This window comes from Phocoena phocoena, chromosome 1 (genome assembly GCF_963924675.1).
Source record: "Phocoena phocoena chromosome 1, mPhoPho1.1, whole genome shotgun sequence".
Classification (NCBI taxonomy): Eukaryota; Metazoa; Chordata; class Mammalia; order Artiodactyla; family Phocoenidae; genus Phocoena; species Phocoena phocoena.
The window spans coordinates 150,286,564-150,302,948 of NC_089219.1; the positions used below are offsets into that span (position 1 = coordinate 150,286,564).

General features: G+C 36.3%; 2 protein-coding genes across 3 annotated transcripts in view; both read right to left on the reverse strand.

Annotated features, from left to right (window-relative positions):
- Positions 1 to 340, reverse strand: part of CR2 (complement C3d receptor 2) — a 34,160-nt gene extending 33,820 nt beyond the window's left edge. For both annotated transcript variants that reach the window (XM_065872331.1, XM_065872314.1), the window contains exon 1: positions 199 to 340. In XM_065872331.1, the coding sequence (XP_065728403.1) occupies positions 199 to 256 (58 nt within the window). In that variant the 5' untranslated portion in view covers positions 257 to 340. The remainder of the gene's footprint in view (positions 1 to 198) is intronic.
- Positions 341 to 1,638: 1,298 nt separating this feature from the next.
- The window catches only part of CD55 (CD55 molecule (Cromer blood group)), a 109,832-nt gene continuing 95,085 nt past the window's right edge, over positions 1,639 to 16,385 (reverse strand). The window contains exon 11 of the mRNA XM_065871223.1: positions 1,639 to 1,819. Within this exon, the coding sequence (XP_065727295.1) occupies positions 1,639 to 1,819 (181 nt within the window). The remainder of the gene's footprint in view (positions 1,820 to 16,385) is intronic.

Below are 16,385 nucleotides of genomic sequence, written 5' to 3' on the forward strand. Positions count from 1 at the left end.
CTGCAATTCTGGTGGTCCCAGCCCAGGAGGAGCGAGCGGGGACGTTCAGGACCAAGAGATCTCGGGGTCTCCCAAAGCGAGCGAGGCATGCAAGACTTCCCCGCCTTCTAACTTTTGACTGTCTCCTTTGCATCGCGGCACAGAGTCCGTCCCAGCCCCAGACGCGTCCCTACCTCCGTGCTCCCATTCCCAGCTCACCGAGGACCCCTGGCACGGCGAAAGCCAAGAAAACCCAGAGCGGACCCGAGGCGCCCATGCCAAGGCTGCAGCCCCAGCGGCTGGATGCGTCTGAGACCCGCGAGCCTCCGTCAGCTCCGGGATGACAGGGCTGGAGAAGAGGGCAGCTGCAAGCAGGGGAAGGTGGGCCCTTAAGTAGTGTCTGGCACCACGTGCTAGCTTGAGCGCACACCTGCTGGCTGCTGGGGGCGGGACCACGCGGTGAGGGCTGCAGAGGGGGCGAGGGGTTGGCCGGGGGCGGGCGGGCAGAAGAACTCTGATTCAGTCTTTGGCTCAGACTCTAGTCGTCAGTGCAGTGGCTTTCCAACGTTTTTGACCACGCCACCCAGTGCATCCACTTTTGTCTCTCTGGAGAACTGAAACAAAATAGTACTGGCTTTACTAATGTACAACTCTCGCTTCCATTCTATTCTATTCTGTTCTATTCTATTATCAACGCCTTACCTTTCCACTCCTCCCCTTTCCTCCCATTCCCTCCCTTCCCCTTCACTCCCCTCCCCTCTCTCTCTTGAAAATTCTGGTTTGGATTCGCTAAATTCATTTCAAAAGTTATTAATGTTTCCAACCCTCCGTTTGAAAACCGTTTATTTACAAAGGAAACTTAGGAACAGCACCCAGCTCTGCTGTTCTTTTCTTTTTCTTTTGAAGGAATTACTACAGAAAAGTTGCAAAAATAATACAAAGAATCCCTATACACCCATCACTCGATTCTCCAAATGTTAACATTTTACTGTATTTTCTTTATCATTCTCCATCTCTATTTCTAGATAAATAGCTATAGTATAGTTATATAGAGAGAGATCTAGATATATACACACATAATTTATATGTGTACGTAAGTATAATTACATAATTTTTTACTTTGGAACTCTTTGAGATGAGTTACAAGCACGATACCCCTCCTCTAAATACTTTAGTATGTATTTCCTAAAAACAAGAGCATAGTCTTACACAATTTCAGTACAATGATCAAAAAGAGGAAATTAACATATTACATAAGGGACAGATTGTACAGATTTCTCCAATCATCTAATATTCCTTATTATAGCAAACACGTGCGGGCGGGAGGGTGCCCGCACGTGCACACACACGAACACACACCTCCCCTCTTTTTCTGGTCCAGGATCATTCTAGGATCATGCATTGCACTTGATTGTCTTTTTTCTCATTTAATCTGGTAAAAATCCTAAGTCTTTTCTGTTTTTCTGACCTTGACATTTTTGAAGAGTACACAGCAATTATTTTTGTAGAGTGACTTTTAAATCAGTTATCTATTGCATAGGAACAAATTACCCTAAACTTATTAATTTAAAGCAAGAATAAACATGTATTATCTCACACAGTTTCTGGGTGTCAGGAATTTAAAAGAAGCTAAGCAAGGTGGTTCTGGCTTGGGATCTTTCAGGAGGTTGCAGTGCAGACATTGGCCAGAATTGCAGTCATCTGAAAGTTTGACTGACACTGGAGGATCCAAGTCTGAGATGACTCACTGTCATGGTTGTGGACTGGAGGCCGGATATCCTCACCAGGAGGACCTTGCCCTAGAACTATTTGAGTGTCTTGTGACATGGCAGCTGGCTTCCTGTAGAACAAGAGAGAAAAGCAGAAACCTCAGTGTCACTTAAAACCTATTCTCAGAATTCACACTGTATTACTTCCACAATATCCTGTTGGATACTATGATGGTTAATTTTATGTCAACTTGACTGGGCTATGAGTGCCCAGATATACGGTCAAAAATTATTCTGAGAATTTCTGTAAGGGTGTCTTTGAATGAGATTAATTTTGGGGGGCAACTGATATATTTATTTTAATTCTTTCCAGTTTTATTGAGATATAGTTGATATATAACATTGTATTAGTTTAAGGTATACAATGTAATGATTTGATATATGTACATATTGCAAATGACTAGCGCAGTAAGTTGAGTTAACATCCATCTCCTCACATAGTTACAAATTTTTTTCTGATAATAACTTTTAAGATCTATTCTCTCAGCAACTTTCAAATATATAATACAGTATTGTTAACTATAGTCATCCTGCTGTACATTGTATAACCAGAACTTACTTATCTTATAACTGGAATTTTGTGCCTTTTAATCACCTTCACCCATTTTCCCTGATTCCCACCCCCCACCTCTGGCAACCACCAGTCTGTTCTCCTTTTATGAGTTCAGTATTTTTAGATTCCACATATAAATGAGATCATACAGTATTTGTGTCTCCCTGCTTGTCTTGTTTCACTTAGTATAATGCCTTCAAAGTTCATCCATGGTATCAAAAATGGCAAGATTCATTCTTTTTTATGGCTGAATATATATATATATATATATATATATATATATATATATATATATGGCATATTTTCCTTATTCATCCATCTCTTCAAGATAGTAATTCTTTTCCTTCTGATATATACCCAGAAGTGGAATTGTTGGATTATATAGCAGTTCTATTTTTCATTTTTTGAGGAACTACTCTTTTTCCATAGTAGGTGCACCAGTTTATAATTTATATGAGTTCCTTTTTAACCACATCCTCTCCAATATTTGTTTTCCCTTACCTTTTTGATAGTAGCCATTCTAACAGGTGTGAAGTGATATCTCATTTTGGTTTTGGTTTGCATTTCTTTGACAATTAATGATATTGAGCATTTTTTCATGTTTGCTGTGCAGAAGTTTTTAGTTTGATGTGGTCATAGTTGTTTATTTTTTGCTTATGTTGCCTTTGCTTTTCATGTCAAATAAAAAAAAAATTACCAAGACCAATGTCAAGGAGCTTAGGCCCTATGCTTTCTTCCAGGAATTTAATGATTTCAGGTCTTATGTTCATGTCTTTAATCCATTTTGAGTTGATTTTTGTGTATGGTGTAAGATAGGGGTTCAGTTGCATTCTTTTGCATGTGGCTGTTCAGTTTTACCAACACCCTTTATTGAAGAGACTGTCCTCTCCCCATTGTATATTCTTGGCCCCTTTGTTGTAAATTAATTAAGCATATATGTGTGGGTATATTTCTGAGTGCTCTATTCTATTCCATTAATCTTTGTGTTTGTTTTTATGCAAATACTATACTGTTTTGATTTTTATAGCTTTGTAATATAGTTCATAGGAGATACTATAAAATATATATGTTGGTCTCTGCCCCCTGTTCCTGGCACAGACCTCCTAAAACCCTTGAAATTGTATAACTGTTAAGAGTACTAGGAGGATCTCTTGTTCTGATATTTGTCTTTGACCCCATCCCTGACACAGGAATCATAAAACCCTTGTAAATTTCCATGATAAGAGCACGAGGAACATCTTTTATTCCCTTGACGTGACTCTGGATGGGATCCGGATTGAGGCTGGTCATGAGAAAGACCAAGCCATGATTAGAAGCTTGGAAGTTTTGCCTCCCCTCCACATCCTCCAGAGAGGATGGACATGGAGTTAATAATTGACCATAGCTACATGAGGAAGCCTTCATAAAATCCCAATAGCATGGCCTTAGAGAGCTTCCAGGCTGGTGAACACATCCACACCAGGAGGGTGACACAATCCAACTCCATGTGGACAGAAGCTCCTGCACTTGGGACCCTCCCAGACCTTGCCCTATGTATCTCTTCATCTGGCTGTTTATCTGTATCTTCTATTATATCCTTTAATAAACTGGTAAATGTAAGGAAGTGTTTCCCTGAGTTTTGTGAGCTGCTCTAGCAAATTTATCAGACTCAAGGAGGGGGTCTTTGTAACCTCCAATCTATAGTCAGTTGGTCACGGCCACAGGAAATTAACTGGGCTTCTGACTGACATTTGAATTGGGGTGAGGGGGCAGTTTTGTGGGACTGAGCCCCTAACCTGTGAGATCTAATGCACTCTCTGTGTAGGTAGTGTCAGAATTGTAGTGTGGGACCTCAGCAGGTGTTGCAGAGAATTGCTTGATGTGAGGAAAATCCTCCACACATTTGGTCACCAGAAGTGTCAGAAGGAGTGTTCTATTAAAAGAAAAGGAGACACACAAGAAAGAAAAACATAGTGGGGAAGAACTGGGTTTTTCCCTACACCGGAAAGTAAAAAGCTGAATTCTTCTCTTTATAGTTTGAAATTAGGAAGTGTGATGCCTCCAGCTTTGTTTTACTTTCTCAAGATTGCTTTGGCACTTAGGGGTATTTTGTGGCTTCATACGAATTTTAGGATCATTTTTTCCATTTATGTTGAAACTACTATTGGAATTTTAATTAGGATTGCATTGAATCTGTGGATCACTTTTCGTAGTATGAATAGTGTCGCAATATTAAGTCTTCTAATTCATAAGCACAGAATATCTTTGCATTTATGTGTGTCTTGTATAGTTATTTTTCATTTTACTTTATTCTATTTTATTTTTATTGAAGAACAGTTGATTTACAATATTATATTAGTTTCAGGTGTATGGCATAGTGATTCAATGTTTTTATAGATTATATTCCATTTAAAGTTATTACAAAATAATGGCTACATTTTCCTGTGCTATACAATATATCCTCATAGGTTATTTATTTTGTACATGATAGTTTGTGTCTCTTAATCCCATACCCTTATCTCACCCCTCTCCCCACCCTCTCCCCACTGGTAACCACTAGTTTGTTCTGTATATGTATGAGTCTGTTTCTGTTTTGTTATATACATTAGTTTCATTTTTTAGATTCCACATATAAGTGATAACATAGAGTAATTGTCTTTCTCTGTGTGACTTATTTCACAAAGCATAATACCCTCTAGGTCCAGCCACATTGCTGCAAATGACTGAATTTCATTCTTCTTTATGGTTGAGTAATATTCCATTGCATATTACTCAGCTTCTTTATCCATTCATCTGTTTTTTTTTCTTAGAAAATCAGTTTATTGCAAATCCATATGCTTTCTGCAAGAAATGCATTATAAAGACAAAGATAGGTAAAATAATTGAAAAGTTATAACATGCAAACAGTAACAACAAGAAAACTGGCATGTCTACATTAATATCAGACAAAGTAGACTTCAAGGCAAAGAATTTTACAAGAGCATAAGAGAGAATATACATAATATTAAAAGAAACAATCATCAGGAAAACAAACATTCTAAATGTGCATACATTTAATGAAAAGCACAAAAGTGAAAACAAAGAACACAACACCAAATGACTGCTAAATAACCCAACTGCAATGAATCTATTAGTTTTTTCAGCACACATGTATCACTTGCCAATATAAACCACATGTTGATCCATAAAGTAGGTCTCAAAAAAGTCAAATAATTGATACCTTAGAAAATATATTCTCTGATCACAATGAAATTAAACTGGAAATCAATAAATATTAGGTACCCAGAAAATCACCAAATGTTTAGATACCTATAAAAAATACTTATAAATAAGCCATGTGTCAAAGAAAAAAAATCTCAAGAGAAATTTAAAATTTTCAAACTGAATGATAATAAAAGCATAATATACAAAATTTGTAGGATGGAACTAGAGCAGCATGTAGAGAGAAATTTATGGCATTAAATGTTTGAAATGACATCCATTAATCTGTTGATGGGCACTTCCATATCTTAGCTATTGTAAATAATGCTGCTATGAACATTGGGGCACATGTATCTTTTTGAATTAGTGTGTTCATTTTCCTCACATTGATACCCAACAGTGGAATTGCTAGATCATATGGCAATTCTATTTTTAGTTTTTTGAGTAATCTCCATACTGTTTTCCACAGTGGCTGCACCAATTTACAATATCAACAGTTTACTAGGGTTCCCTTTTCTCCACATAATTGCCAACGTTTTTTACTTGTAGACTTTTTGATGACATGAGGTGATTTCTCATTGTGGTTTTGATGTGCATTTCTCTGATGATTAGTGATGTTGAGCATCTTATCATGTGCCTGTTGGCCATCTGTACATCTTCTTTGGCAAAATGTCTATTCAGGTCTTCTGCCCATTTTTTGATTTTTTTTTTAAATATCGTGTTGTATAAGTTGTTTCTATATTTTGGATATTAACTTCTTATTGGTCATATCATTTGCAAATATTTTATTCCATTCAGTAGGCTGTCCTTTCATTTTTTTGCTGTGAAAAAGGTTTAATTAAGTCTCATTTGTTTATTTATGCTTTTATTTCTTTTGTCTTAGGAGACAGATCCAAAAAAAATATCGCTCCAATTTATGTCAAAGAGTGTTCTGCCTATGTTTTCTTCTAGTTTTATGGTTTTAGGTCTTACATTTAGCTCTTTAACCCACTTTGAGTTTATTTCATATATGGGGTCAGGAAATGTTCTATTCTCATTGTTTTATAGGTAGCTGTCCAATTTTCCCAACACACTTATTGAAAAGACTGTCTTTTCCCCATTGCATATTCTTGCTTCCTTTGTTGTAGATTAATTGACCATATGCATGTGGGTTTATTTCTGGATGCTGTATTCTGTTCCACTGACCAATGTGTCTGTTTTAGTGCCAGTACCATGGAGTTTTGATTACTGTAGCTTTTTAGTATAGTCTGAAGTCAGGGAGCATGAGACCTCCAGCTTTGTTCTTTTTTCTCAAGATTTGGCATATAATTTGTTTTAAGATTTTTTTTCTAGTTCTGTGAAAAATATCATGGGTATTTTGATAGGGATTACATTCAATCTGTAGATTACTCTGGGTAGCATGGACATTTTAACAATATTAATTCTTTTAATCCAAGAACATGGGACATCTTTCCATTTCCTTGTATCATTTTCAAATTTCTTCATGAATATTTTATAGTTCTTAGAGTATGGGTCTTCCTCCTCCTTGGTTAAGATTATTCCTGGCTATTTTATTCTTTTTCTTAAAATTGTAAATGGGATTGTTTCCTTATTTTTTCTGATAGGTCATTATTAGTATATAGAAAAGCAACAAATTTCTATATATAAATCTTGTATTCTGAAACTCTACCAAATTCATTTATTAGCACTAATAGTTTTTGGTGGAGATATTAGAGTTTTCTATATAAAGTATCATGTCATCTGCAAATAGTGACGGTTTTACTTTTTCCCTTCCAATTTGGATGCCTTTTATTTCTTTTTCTTGTCTGATTGCTGTAGCTGTTGCTAAATAAATACTATGTTTAAATAGAAGTGGCAAGAGTGAGCATCCTTGTCTTGTTCCTGATTTTAGAGGAAAAACTTTCAATTTGACAATTGAGTATGAAGTTAGCTGTGGGTTTGCCATAAATGGCCTTTATTATGTTGAAATATGCACCAACATATATGAGATATATACTTCTATACCAACTTTAATGAGAGTTTTTGTCATGAATGAAAGTTAAATTTTGTCAGATGCTTTTTTTGCATCTATTGTGGTGATAATGTGGTTATTCTTCCTTGTGTTAATGTGGTGTATCAAATTGACTGATTTATAAATATTGAAGCATCCTTGCAGCCCTGAAATAAATCCCACTTGATAATGGTGTATGATCCTTTTTATATATTGTTGAATTTGGTTTGCTAATATTTTGCTGAGATTTTTGCATCTATATTCATCAAATATATTGCCTGTAATTTTCTTTTTTGTGGTGTCTTTGTCTGGTTTTGGTATCAGGGTCATGGTGACCTCATAGAATGAACTTGGGAGTGCCCTGTAGTCTGCAATTTTTTGGAATAGTTTGAGGAGGGTAGGTATTTATCTATTTGGTATCATTCCCCTGTGAAGCTGTCTGCTGGAAGTTATTTTAAATTACAAATTCAATTTCACCACTAGTGATTGGCATGTTCAGATTGTCTGTTTCTTCCTGATTCAATTTTGGAAGGTTGTATGTTTCTAAAAATTTGTCAACTTCTAGGTTGTCCAATTTATTGGCATATAACTCTTTGTAGTATTCTCTTATGATATTTGTATCTCTGTGGTATTAGTTGTTATTTCTCTGCTTTCATTTCTTATTTTATTTATTTGGGTCCTCTCTCTATTTTCCTTATGAGCCTGGCTAAAGGCTTATCAATTTTTTTATCTTTTCAAAAAACAGTTATTGATTTCAATGATCTTTTCTCTTTTTTTTTTTTTTTTTTTTTGGTCTCTCTTTTATTTATTTCCTCTCTGATATTTATTATTGCCTTCCTTCTGCTGACTCTGGGCTGTGTTTGTTCTTTTTCTAATTTGTTGAGGTGTAGGTTAGATTGTTTACTTGAGATCTTTCTTCTTGATATAGGCATTTATCACTATGAACTTCCCTCTCAGAACTGCATTTACTGCGTCCTATAAGTTTTGGTATTTTTATTTCCATTTTCATTTGTCTCAAGATATTTTTTAATTTCCATTTTGATTTTTTCTTTGACCCACTGGTTGTTCAGTAGTATGTTTAATTTCCACATACCTATGGAATTTTCAGTTTTTCTTCTTGTAATTGATTTCTGGTTTCATGTCTTTGTGGTCAGAAAAGATGTTTGATATCAATTCAATCTTCTTAAATTTATTAACTTGTTCTTGGCCTACATATGATCTATGCTGGGAGATGTTCTATATTGAGAAGAAAGTGTATTCTGCTGCTGTTACATAGAACGTAATATAAATTTCCATTGAGACCATCAGGTCTAACGTCATTTAAGTATAATGTTTCTTTGCTGATTTTCTGTCTGGATGATTTATACACTGCTGAAAGTGTGGTTTTGAAGTCCCCTAACATTGCTGTATTATTTGTTTCTCCCTTCAGCTCTGTTAATCTTTGCTTTATATATTCTGGTGCTCCTATGTTAGGGACATAAATATTTACAAATATTATGTTCTCTTGTTGGATTGACCTCTTTATCATTATATATTGACCATCTGTCTCTTTTTACAGTCTCTGACTAAAAATATATTTTGTCTAATATATATAAGTATACCTACCCCTGCTTTCTTTTAGCTTCCATTTGCATGGAATATATTTTTTTCATTCATTTCCTTCACTGTGTATGTGCCCTTAAAGCTGATATGAGTCTCTTGTAGGCAGCATAGAATTGGCTCTTTTTTTTTCTTTTTCCCATTCAGACACTCTGTGTCTTTTGATTGAAGAATTTAGTCAATTTACATTTAAAGTAATTATTGTTAAGTATGGACTTACTATTGTCATTTTAATTATTTTCTGACTGTTTTGTAATTCCTTTGTGCCTTTCTTCTCTGTATCTCTTCCTTTGTGATTTGATGGCTTTCTGTAGTGTTATGCTTTGATTTCATTCTCTTTACTTTTTGTACATCTGTTATAGGTATTTGTGCTGTGGTTACCACAAGGCTTGTATAAAACATCTTGTACTTATAATAGTCTATTTTAAACTCATAACAGTTTAAGATTGAGCACGTACTGAAGCTCTATATTTTCACACTCTCCCACCCATATGTTGTTTTTGATATCACAATTCACACCTTTATTATATCCATTAACAAATTATTGTAGTTATAGTTATTTATACTACTTTTATCTTTTAAACTTCATACTAGATTTATAAGTGATTTATCCACCACCATTACAACATTAGAGTATTCTGAATTTAATTGTATATTTATCTTTTCCAGTGAGATTGATATTTTTATATGTTTTTCTGTTACTAATTTGCACCCTTTTATTTCAGGTTGAGAAAGTCCCTTTAACATTTCTTATAAGGCTGTTCTTGTGGTGATGAATTTCTTCCACTTTTACTTATCTGGAAAACTTCTCATTTCTCCTTAAATTCTCAAGGACAATTTTGTTGGATACAATATTCTTGATCAACCATTGAATATATCATGCCTCTCTATTTTGGCCTGCATAGTTTCTGCTGAAAAATCTGCTGCTAGTCTTATGAGGGTTCCCTTATACATAATACATTGCTTTTCTCTTTCTGCTTTTAAGTGTTTCTCCTTGTCTTTAACTTTTGACCATTCAGTTATGATGTATTTTGGTATAAGTCTCTTTGGATTAATCTAACTGGAACTCTCTGGGATTCCTGGATCTGGATTTCTGTTTTCTTCCCCGGGTTAGGGAAGTTTTCAGCTATCATTTCTTTGAATAAGCTTTCTGTCCCTTTCTCGACTTTTTCCTTTCTGGGACCCCTATAATGTGAATATTGGTCCACTTGATGGTGTTCCACAAATCCCTTAATTTTCTTCATTCTTTCCCATTCTTTTTTCTCTTTACTCATTGCATGAATTGCTTTTAGTTCACTGATCCTTTCTTCTGCTTGATCTAGCCTGATGTTGAACCACTCAGTTGAATTTTTCATATCAGTTATTGTATTCTTCAGCTCTGTGATTTTTGTTTTCTTCTTTCATATATTTTCTATTTCTTTGTTGAGATTCTCACTTTGTTCATGCATTGTTCTCCTGATCTCAGCGAGCATCTTTATGATCATTATTTTTAACTCTTTTCCAGGTAAATCACTTATCTCCCTTTCATTAAGGTCTGTTTCTGGACCTTTATCTTATTCTTTTGTTTATAACATATTCCTGTTCCTTCATCTTCTTTATTCTCTCTGTTGATTTCTGTGCATTAGAGAAAACAGGTACCTCTTCCAGTCTTGACAGAGTGGTTTTATGTAGAAAATGAATCATGTTGTTCATGCCAGCCCTAGCTCTTGGTTGTTTCTCAAACTTTTTTGCCCAAGCCACCTCTTTGTTCTCAGAGGCTCCCAATAAATGTGGGTATGTCAAGATCTGTCAGTGTCCCAAAGGGAAGGATCTCAGTCAGCACCTAGAAGCATGCTGATTGGAAGTTGGAACCTCAGGAAGCAGCTGTTAAAGTGTGTATGTAGACCTCTTTCAAGGAAAGACTGGGAGCTGGGCATTTCTGTCTGCTCCCCCTGCACTGAGCCCTGGGGAGATAGCTGGTTAAAAACTGTTTCTTTGTTTGTTACAGTCTGTGGTAACATGAACACAAGCCCTGCTTTCCACCAGAAGCAGGTGATAAAAGGTCCCTGGGTGGCAGCCACAAAAGCCAGGATGACAAACATGTGTTCAAACTCATTCCAGGTAGATACTGGTGACCTGGAGCAAGCCAGAGGGAGAACATGGAGATGACACTTGCTAACATCCCTGGTCTCCAGGGAGGATCACAGTCTGCTAGGTGTCTGCTAAATTAGAAACCTGACACTTGGGCAGCACCCTTTAAAGCAGGCAAATAGACCTCTTTTAGGGAAAGACTAGGAGATGGCCATTTCTGTCTGCTCCCTGTGGACTAAGCCTGGAGGGTTGGGGTAGGGATAGCTGATTAAGAAGTGCTTCTTTGTTCATTACAGTCCGGTGGAACTGGACCTCAAGCAGTGCTGGCCACCAGAACCAGGCTATCCAAGGGGTACATCCCCTGGATGGCAGTTGCAAAAGCCAGGATGCCAGATGTGTACATAAGCTCTTTCCAGGGCGACACCAGCAACCTGGTGCTGGCCACGGGGAGAACATGAAGATAGTGCCTGCAAGTGTCCCCGGTCCCCGGAGAGGATTGCAATCCACCTCGAGATATGTGTTAAAATAGAAGCTTGACCTTCAGGTTATATCTTCTAAGATATGGAAATAGGCTTATTTCAGAGAAAGACAGGGAATGGGTGTTTTGGCATGTCCATAGGAGGAGGTAAGTTCAGGAGCCTCCCAGGTCACCATATTGGACTGGAATCCTTGAAATTAACATGTAATATCAGTAGACTATGTAAAGCACATTGTCCTGCCTAATGTGCCTTATCTAATCAGTTAAAGGTTTGAATAGAAGAAAAGGCTGACCATTCCTTGAGTAAGAGAGAATTCCTCCTGTGTGACTACCCTCAGACTGGGACATCGGCTTTTATATTGCCTTCAGACTCGAACTGAAGATCAGCTCTTCCAGAAGTTCAAGCCTGCTGGCCTTTGGACTAGAGCTACACTGTTGGCTCTTGTGGGTTTCTAGCTTGCCAACTCACCTTGCAGATCTTGGGGTTTATGAGCCTCCATAATTGTGTGAGCCAGTTATTTATTATAAATCTCTGTTTCTGTCTCTGTCTCTCTTTCTTTGTCACTTTTTCTGTCTCTCTCTTTCTCTGTCTCTGTGTATGAGTCTCTGTGTCTCTGTCTCTATATCTCTTTCTCTGTAGATAACCTTGACTAATACAGACACACAGATCAGCCCCTTTCAGTGTGAGAAGGCATTATACATGGATAAGAATAACAGGAAGCAGGGATCACTCAGAGCCATCCTGGAGGCTGGCCAGCCCTTGCCTCAATTTGGTTTTGTCTGATGTTTCTTCATCAGATTAGATTCTGATTGCATTTTTTTCAGGAACATCACAGAAGGGGTATTATATCCTTTTCAGTACATTATGTCAGGAGACATATATTATCTATTTGTCTTGTTACGGATGGTGTTAATTTTGATCACTTAGTTAAAGTGGTGTCTGCTCAGTTGTTCTAGTGTAAAGTTAATATTTTCCTTTTGTAATTAATAAGCATTTTATGAAGAGATTCTTTAAAACTATGTAGATATCTCATTTTTCATCAAATTTTTACCCACTAATTTTAGTTTTAATATTTTTATGATTCTTGCCTAAATCGATTATTACCATGATGGTTGCCAAACTGTATTTTTTTCTCATTCAGTCATTAATTCTATATTTATTATTGACATTCCACTATAAAGAAAAATTTCCCTTCTCTCCTATTTGTTTATTCATTTATTTATATCAACACAGACTCTATATCAATATAGACTTCATTTATTTAATGAGTCATAATCTATTACTATCATTATTTATTTTGATTGCCCTTGATATGTCTGGTGGGAGCCCTCAAAGTAGCTCCTGTGTCATTTTGACTGGTTGTCCTCATTCTTTGAACATTTCTTTTCTGGCAAAACAAGATGCCCCAGGCTCACCTTGTGTTTTTCCAGACCCAGCACTAGAATTTGTCATTTCTCCAAAGGATTCTGGTTCCTTTAGTAGAGAAAGGTATTTGAAAACCAAGATCTGGATACTAAGTGTGTTCATTGTCATTGGAGTAACATTGCTTCTAGACTCTCTCAGAAAACAGAGCTGGGAAACATATGTTTGTATAGATATCCCTATACCTATTTAAGTCTATTTCTATTCATATTCATGTATAAGTCATGAATTTATATCAGTTCTTCAAACTCAAGGCCAATACCATGGATGTTATTTTAACCTTCCCTCTTTCCTTATTTGTAACTCCCTTTCCAGCAGTGAGATACCTATTTCCCATTATCCACAATCTATTAACTTATTTACTCAGTCCTAGAATACACAGAAAGAAGTTTTGGAATTGCTAATCCTATACCATGGTGGAAATCAAACCTATTAGTTTAAAATTATTTTGTTTTGCCTTTAGCCTGAGAGCATAAAAATAACATTGCTTTGTCCAAAATTTGCTTAGATTAATTACCTCCTCCCTGCAGTGTGGGTATGTTATACAGATAGATGTATTTGTTTTTCTTTGTATTCCATTTTAGTTTTTTTCCACATCCTTTTTTATTTTTTAATTTTTGTATCAGTAAACATTAATATAGTTTCAAATGTCAGAACTATATAAAAGGATATGATCAGCGACATGTTCCTTTTGCCCACCACTTCTACTCTGTCCTCTTCTTTTCCACCCACTTTTTATGGGTACCCAATTTCAATAGTTTCTGGCTTATATATCTTTTAAATTTTGCCCAAATGGGCAGACCACGTATGTCTTCTTATCTCTCTTTATTACATAAAAAAAGCATAGTTTAGGCACTTTTCCCCCACTTAAGAGATATGCTGGAATTCATAAGTTCAGAGGTATTCCTCATTCTTTTATAGCTTATAGGACCTCATGTAGATAACCATAGTTTATTCAAGCATTTTCCTATATATGGGCATTTAGGTTGTAGTTAATGTTTTGCAATGCTCTATAATGCTATAAAAGATAACTTTGTATGTATTTATTTTTCTACTATTGGAAGTTTATCTTCAGTGCAAATTCCTCAAAGTGGGATTCTTGGTTTAAAAAGTAAACAAATATTTTGTTTTGTTAGATATTGCCAAATTCTCTCAATAAGAGTTGTATCAATTTACATTTCTACCTGGGTTGCATAAGAGCACTCTATTTCTCCAGTCTCATTAAACAAATATGTTGTCATCATTGTTTTTAATTTTAGCCAAATAGGTGAGAAATTGTATCTCAGTGTACTCTGAATTTGCATTTCTGTTATTATGAGTGAGTATGAACATATTTTGATAGGTTCAATAGCAATTTTAATTTTTTGTTCTTTTGCGAATTCTCTGTTCATGCTTTTGTCCACTTTTCTATCAGTTTTTGCAGATATTTTCTCCCAGTTAGTCAGTTATATTTTGACTTTATTTATTTTTTTAAAGTTGAATGGGGTGAAACTTCAGGCAAACATGGATTCACTCTTCAGCCCTTGTAGGATAAGATGGATTTTCATCCTTGAGAAAACCAGTAGCCATACTCCTCAGCCTACAAGTCTCCATCCTATCTCTGGAAATGGCACAGGGAACTCTGTGAAAACTTCATTGAATTCTAGGCTGGTGAAGCATTTATTCTTGTTCATTCTTTTGAGGGTTTTTATCATGCCTTAATTCAAGGCAGTGTGATCTTAGGCAATTACGTTGTCTTCTTTCTCCATCTCACTTGGGGTGGGATAGGAGAAAGCTCAGGTGTATACATTTGAGTTAGTCATGCTCTTCAGCATCACTGGTCCCTGAAAGACCCCCCTCTGGTTTTATTTAACTGATTATTCCCTGTATTAATCAGAATAGGCTAGCACTATGCTGTATTAACAAACACCCCCAAATCCCAGAATTTTAAAACAGCAAAAGTATATCTTTCACTAAAACTACCTGTCCAATGACTGTTAGTGGGTTAGAAGCTGGAGGAGTGCTCAGCTCCTTGTATTCGCTCAGAGATCCAGGCCGATGGAAGTTTCCTCTCAATGTGTGCTTTCATGATTATTTGCAGTAGGGGACTAGAGCACTGGATGATCTCCCACCAGAAATTAAATGCTCTGGTCTAGAACTGGCACACATGAATTCCACCTACAACTCTTAAGACAGAACTAACCCCATGACATTGCCCAAGTAAAGGGTGGAGGGGGGAAGGGAAGTGCTATCCTCTCATACATTTAGGAGGAAAGGAGAATTACCTATAGGTGAGCCTCAGAAGACTCCGTGACATTTGCTTTTATTTCCCTTCTTCACTCTCATGCTTCTTCTTCCTCTCCATAAATAACCATTCTAATGTGTTTGATGTGTATCCCTTTATTTGCATATGTTCTTGCAAAATATATAGTTTTATGGGTATCTGCTTTTAATTTACATAGATGCTATCATCATATAGGCCTTGTTCTATTTCTTTTCTTCAGTCAACATTATGTTTTTAATATCCATCTATTTTGCTAAATGTACATCTAATCTGTTACTTCTGACTGCTGCATGTACCACATTTAACTTACCTACTCCCTGTGATGTTGGGCACCTAGATTGCCTTTAACTCTCTGCTATTGCAATGCTATTAGGAACATCCCTATATATGTACCATATGGAATTATAAAAGAATTTCATTGGGAAATTTACCTCGGGGCAGAGTTACTGGGTTACAGAGTGCCTGTACTATTCGACCATACACACTGCTACTATTGGCCCCCCTGCATCAGTCTGCAGTCTTACCAACAGCTGAATCAGGCTTCTTCGGCCTCCATATCCCTGCCAGTCTTAGACATTATCCAGCTTCCTAATTTTTGCCCTTTTGAGGGGTGTGCAAGTGATGTGTATTTATGTTGATTTTGCCTTGTAAACATTTTCTTTTACTTTTATCAAAAGTTGATCAATCTTTTCTTTTATTGTATCTGGATTATGAGCCATAGTGAGAAAGCTTTATGTGCAATACACCCAGGTTATAAAGTAATTCATCCACTTGTTCTTGCAAGTTCTTGCACTTGTATCATTTTCTTGATTTTACAGGTAAATCCATGATACATTTGGTGTTTACTTCTGTGCTCATTCCTAGATTTCCAAAGTATATTCTTTTGCAAATAAACACCTCTCACCAACACCAAAACCCAAGTTCTCAGCAGGTAAGCGTGTTGAGTGTCTAGTGTTTTGCAGTGATTCTATTTAAACCTTTGGCAGAAAAAAAATTACTTCTTCCTGCTCCAAACCCTCCAATAATTTCCTGTCTCATTCAAAGTAAAAACTATATGGCCCTATATGATCTGGTTCCCTTT